The 6,000-nt window shown below is 37.7% G+C and overlaps 1 protein-coding gene across 1 annotated transcript in view; it reads right to left on the bottom strand.

The window, feature by feature from the left end:
• Positions 1 to 821: 821 nt before the first annotated feature.
• The window catches only part of LOC128703353 (adenosine receptor A2a-like), an 84,279-nt gene continuing 79,100 nt past the window's right edge, over positions 822 to 6,000 (bottom strand). The window contains exon 11 of the mRNA XM_070085363.1: positions 822 to 3,020. Within this exon, the coding sequence (XP_069941464.1) occupies positions 2,822 to 3,020 (199 nt within the window). The 3' untranslated portion in view covers positions 822 to 2,821. The remainder of the gene's footprint in view (positions 3,021 to 6,000) is intronic.

The raw sequence follows: 6,000 nt of genomic DNA, 5'->3' as shown, positions 1-6,000 counted from the left end.
AATACCAGGGAAGATGAGGTCTTGATCAGTAGATGATGCAATGCCATGGAAGATGAGGTCTTGATCAGTAAATCAAGTAATACCAGGGAAGATGAGGTCTTGATCAGTAGATGATGCAATGCCATGGAAGATGAGGTCTTGATCAGTTGATCAAGTAATACCAGGGAAGATGAGGTCTTGATCAGTTGATCAAGTAATACCAGGGAAGATGAGGTCTTGATCAGTTGATCAAGTAATACCAGGGAAGATGAGGTCTTGATCAGTTGATCAAGTAATACCAGGGAAGATGAGGTCTTGATCAGTTGATCAAGTAATACCAGGGAAGATGAGGTCTTGATCAGTTGATCAAGTAATACCAGGGAAGATGAGGTCTTGATCAGTTGATCAAGTAATACCAGGGAAGATGAGGTCTTGATCAGTAGATGATGCAATGCCATGGAAGATGAGGTCTTGATCAGTAAATCAAGTAATACCAGGGAAGATGAGGTCTTGATCAGTAGATGATGCAATGCCATGGAAGATGAGGTCTTGATCAGTAAATCAAGTAATACCAGGGAAGATGAGGTCTTGATCAGTAGATGATGCAATGCCATGGAAGATGAGGTCTTGATCAGTAAATCAAGTAATACCAGGGAAGATGAGGTCTTGATCAGTAGATAATGCAATGCCATGGAAGATGAGGTCTTGATCAGTAAATCAAGTAATACCAGGGAAGATGAGGTCTTGATCAGTAGATGATGCAATGTCATGGAAGATGAGGTCTTGATCAGTAAATCAAGTAATACCAGGGAAGATGAGGTCTTGATCAGTAGATGATGCAATGCCATGGAAGATGAGGTCTTGATCAGTAAATCAAGTAATACCAGGGAAGATGAGGTCTTGATCAGTAAATCAAGTAATACCAGGGAAGATGAGGTCTTGATCAGTAGATGATGCAATGCCATGGAAGATGAGGTCTTGATCAGTAGATCAAGTAATACCAGGGGCGGTTAGGTCTGGATTTGGAGGTCAGGCATTACCAAGAAAGGTTAGGTCTGGATTTTCAGGTCAGGTAATACCAGGGAATGTTAGTTCTGGATCAGAAAATCTGGTAACACCAGGGAAGGTTTGGTCTGAACATGGAAGCCTGGTAACACCAGGGAAGGTTTGGTCTGAACCTGGAAGTCTGGTAATACCAGGGAAAGTTAGGTCTGAACCTGAAAGTCTGGTAATACCAGGGAACGTTAGGTCAGAGCCTGGAATTCTGGTTACACCAGGGAAGCTTTGGTCTGAACCTGGAAGTCTCGTAATGTGGGACAAAGCTATGGTTTCGATGTCAAGTTGTAGAAATAAGATTTACATTTTGCTCATCTCATTTTACCTAAGTGTTGCACTTCATACAACCCTGCGTAGGCGAAATGGCGTAAAAATCAACAATTTTCTGTGCTATGTGTCTTTATAATATCAAAACAAGACTAGTAACTCGGAACGAGGGAGATTGAAACGGTAGAGAGAGCTTAAAAAAGAAACAGGGTAATGGATTAGAGAAACACAGAAGAAAGAATTAATTAGCTGGAAAGATGCATTTCAAAAAAAAAAATACATAACATTCATAAAAAGTTTATATCCAATAGAGGCCGGTGGAAATGTTAACATTTGACCATTAGAAATGTTTGATCATCTCACTAGATTTTCTGAGGATGTCATTTCTAGACAGTTTCCTTTTATCTTTTTAATATTCACTTCAAATACTTATAGGCTTTTACCCTAAATTTTCTCATTTTAAAGTTAATTTTCATTTATGCCATTTATTCTTCTGCCTTCATATACGGCATCGTCTTATTCTTATATTTCAGGCATGTTTTTCATTAATCTCTAACATCTTCTTTCCTTCTTCTTTAACTTCCTGGTTTGCATCTTTACGCATCTTCAAATTAATCATCTTCAGTGAGTCTCTCTGCCTTCACTTTCAACAACTTCCTTTCCATTCATCCATATTATCTGCCTCAGCTTTTATGTTTAACTTTTCTCTCTCCCTTGACTGTCAATTTCAGTATCTTCTTCAACCTTCTTATTCTGCATCTTCTACCGTCATCCACAGCATCTTCCTAAATCGTCACTTTCAGCATCTTCCTTTACCATCATCTTCATTATAGTTCTCTGTCTTCCTCCTTAGTATACCACTAAAAACACAGAGATCAAGAGCTTTAAGTCTGCACTAAACATTCTTGAACTACATAATACTGACACGAGGTGGGGTTTTAACCCATGGGTTCAACCCCCACCCGTACTGAGGTTTGCTCACAATCGTGTTATTACGATTCCGTGAGTCATTTTTTACGCTGTTTATCTTACTAATTGATTGTCTGGTTATGAGGCAAGTGCTGACGAACTCTCACAAAACCATCTTCTATATCAGAAAGCAAGACTTAAGGTAGTCAGTTCTGGTGCATATTATCATCATATACGGAATTTCGAATGAATATTTTTCCAGAAAATCATTGCTTTTATTTTACTGACTCAATGTCTCTAACTGTACACTTACACTTAAGTATCTCAGAAACCACAATGACAGTGATTCTGTCATGTGAGCTGGATTTTTAATAATATTGTTATTACATTATGTTTTTATAAGTTATTGAAATAAACTCTCAGAATGTTTGAGCATCTTCAGTACATATGCATAAAATTCAGTGACTCAATTTGTCATCGAAAACATTACTAAAAGTCTCGGGTAAATTACTCGGGAAAATCACTATGTTTATCTGGAATTCAGAGATCATTATTAGGAAGTACATGATCACAAGGCGATAAAATATATTATATATTCGTTCTTGTGTTCTTATATATGGTTCGAGTCGTCCTCCATGATAGGGTCGAGCTGCGTCTCCTCAACCAGTTTCTTGAGTCGGAGGTCCTCGTTGTGGTGGTTGTTGGCATAGACTGAGACTTCCAGGCTGACTGGTGACCAGGAAGGTGGTTTGTATTGCAGAGCAGCAGGACCAGGAGGAGGTGCTGCTGACCCCATAACACTCCCTTGTCTGGCATGGCAAGAAAAATATGCAATTATTTTTTCATATCCAAACGAGGAAAATCAAAATACTAAACAATATTACTGTCACTACAACGTAAGGATACACAGTGTACAGTGGGTGAGCTGCTGGTTTGTATTTGTATGTGTCACATACGAGACTTTCAGTAACTTTGGAGAATATTAAAGATGTTTATCGTAGTCTGTCATGCTGAAAATTAGGAAGGGACATTATATGCAAAAAATATGAGAAATTCATTCTGAGTATAGCGACAAATGAGCATACATAATTGATTTTACATAATATTAAACAATTATAAACTTACCTATCAGATATATATATATATATATATATATATATATATATATATATATATATATATATATATATATATATATATATATATATATATATATATATATATATATATATATATATATATATATATATATATATATATATATATATATATATATATATATATATAGTAAAGCATAGCTATATATATAATATATTTATATATACATGTAGGTAGTAGGTTGGTAGACAGCAACCACCCAGGGAAGTACTACCGTCCTGCCAGATGACTGTGAAACAAAAACCTGTAACTGTTTTGCATGATGGTAGGATTGCTGGTTTCTTTTTCTGTCTCATAAACACGCTAGATAACAGGGATATCTTGCTACTCCTACTTACACTTTGGTCACACTTCACAGACACGCACATGTATATATATATACATACATCTAGGTTTTTCTCCTTTTTCTAAATAGCTCTTGTTCTTCTTTATTTCTTCTATTGTCCATGGGGAAGTGGAAAAGAATCTTTCCTCCGTAAGCCATGCGTGTCGTATGAGGCGACTAAAATGCCAGGAGCAATGGGCTAGTAACCCCTTCTCCTGTAGACATTTACTAAAAAAGAGAAGAAGAAAAACTTTATAAAACTGGGATGCTTAAATGTGCGTGGATGTAGTGCGGATGACAAGAAACAGATGATTGCTGATGTTATGAATGAAAAGAAGTTGGATGTCCTGGCCCTAAGCGAAACAAAGCTGAAGGGGGTAGGAGAGTTTCAGTGGGGGGAAATAAATGGGATTAAATCTGGAGTATCTGAGAGAGTTAGAGCAAAGGAAGGGGTAGCAGTAATGTTAAATGATCAGTTATGGAAGGAGAAAAGAGAATATGAATGTGTAAATTCAAGAATTATGTGGATTAAAGTAAAGGTTGGATGCGAGAAGTGGGTCATAATAAGCGTGTATGCACCTGGAGAAGAGAGGAATGCAGAGGAGAGAGAGAGATTTTGGGAGATGTTAAGTGAATGTATAGGAACCTTTGAACCAAGTGAGAGAGTAATTGTGGTAGGGGACCTGAATGCTAAAGTAGGAGAAACTTTTAGAGAGGGTGTGGTAGGTAAGTTTGGGGGTGCCAGGTGTAAATGATAATGGGAGCCCTTTGATTGAACTTTGTATAGAAAGGGGTTTAGTTATAGGTAATACATATTTTAAGAAAAAGAGGATAAATAAGTATACAAGATATGATGTAGGGCGAAATGACAGTAGTTTGTTGGATTATGTATTGGTAGATAAAAGACTGTTGAGTAGACTTCAGGATGTACATGTTTATAGAGGGGCCACAGATATATCAGATCACTTTCTAGTTGTAGCTACACTGAGAGTAAAAGGTAGATGGGATACAAGGAGAATAGAAGCATCAGGGAAGAGAGAGGTGAAGGTTTATAAACTAAAAGAGGAGGCAGTTAGGGTAAGATATAAACAGCTATTGGAGGATAGATGGGCTAATGAGAGCATAGGCAATGGGGTCGAAGAGGTATGGGGTAGGTTTAAAAATGTAGTGTTAGAGTGTTCAGCAGAAGTTTGTGGTTACAGGAAAGTGGGTGCAGGAGGGAAGAGGAGCGATTGGTGGAATGATGATATAAAGAGAGTAGTAAGGGAGAAAAAGTTAGCATATGAGAAGTTTTTACAAAGTAGAAGTGATGCAAGGAGGGAAGAGTATATGGAGAAAAAGAGAGAGGTTAAGAGAGTGGTGAAGCAATGTAAAAAGAGAGCAAATGAGAGAGTGGGTGAGATGTTATCAACAAATTTTGTTGAAAATAAGAAAAAGTTTTGGAGTGAGATAAACAAGTTAAGAAAGCCTAGAGAACAAATGGATTTGTCAGTTAAAAATAGGAGAGGAGAGTTATTAAATGGAGAGTTAGAGGTATTGGGAAGATGGAGGGAATATTTTGAGGAATTGTTAAATGTTGATGAAGATAGGGAAACTGTGATTTCGTGTATAGGGCAAGGAGGAATAACATCTTGTAGGAGTGAGGAAGAGCCAGTTGTGAGTGTGGGGAAAGTTCGTGAGGCAGTAGGTAAAATGAAAGGGGGTAAGGCAGCTGGGATTGATGGGATAAAGATAGAAATGTTAAAAGCAGGTGGGGATATAGTTTTGGAGTGGTTGGTGCAATTATTTAATAAATGTATGGAAGAGGGTAAGGTACCTAGGGATTGGCAGAGAGCATGCATAGTTCCTTTGTATAAAGGCAAAGGGGATAAAAGAGAGTGCAAAAATTATAGGGGGATAAGTCTGTTGAGTATACCTGGTAAAGTGTATGGTAGAGTTATAATTGAAAGAATTAAGAGTAAGACGGAAAATAGGATAGCAGATGAACAAGGAGGCTTTAGGAAAGGTAGGGGGTGTGTGGACCAGGTGTTTACAGTGAAACATATAAGTGAACAGTATTTAGATAAGGCTAAAGAGGTCTTTGTGGCATTTATGGATTTGGAAAAGGCGTATGACAGGGTGGATAGGGGGGCAATGTGGCAGATGTTGCAAGTGTATGGTGTAGGAGGTAGGTTACTGAAAGCAGTGAAGAGTTTTTACGAGGATAGTGAGGCTCAAGTTAGAGTATGTAGGAAAGAGGGAAATTTTTTCCCAGTAAAAGTAGGCCTTAGACAAGGATGTGTGATGTCACCGTGGTTGTATAATAT

This window comes from Cherax quadricarinatus, chromosome 15 (assembly GCF_038502225.1).
Source record: "Cherax quadricarinatus isolate ZL_2023a chromosome 15, ASM3850222v1, whole genome shotgun sequence".
NCBI lineage: Eukaryota > Metazoa > Arthropoda > Malacostraca > Decapoda > Parastacidae > Cherax > Cherax quadricarinatus.
The sequence above is the reverse complement of the archived record's forward strand: the minus strand, read 5'-3'. Positions and strand labels throughout refer to the sequence as shown.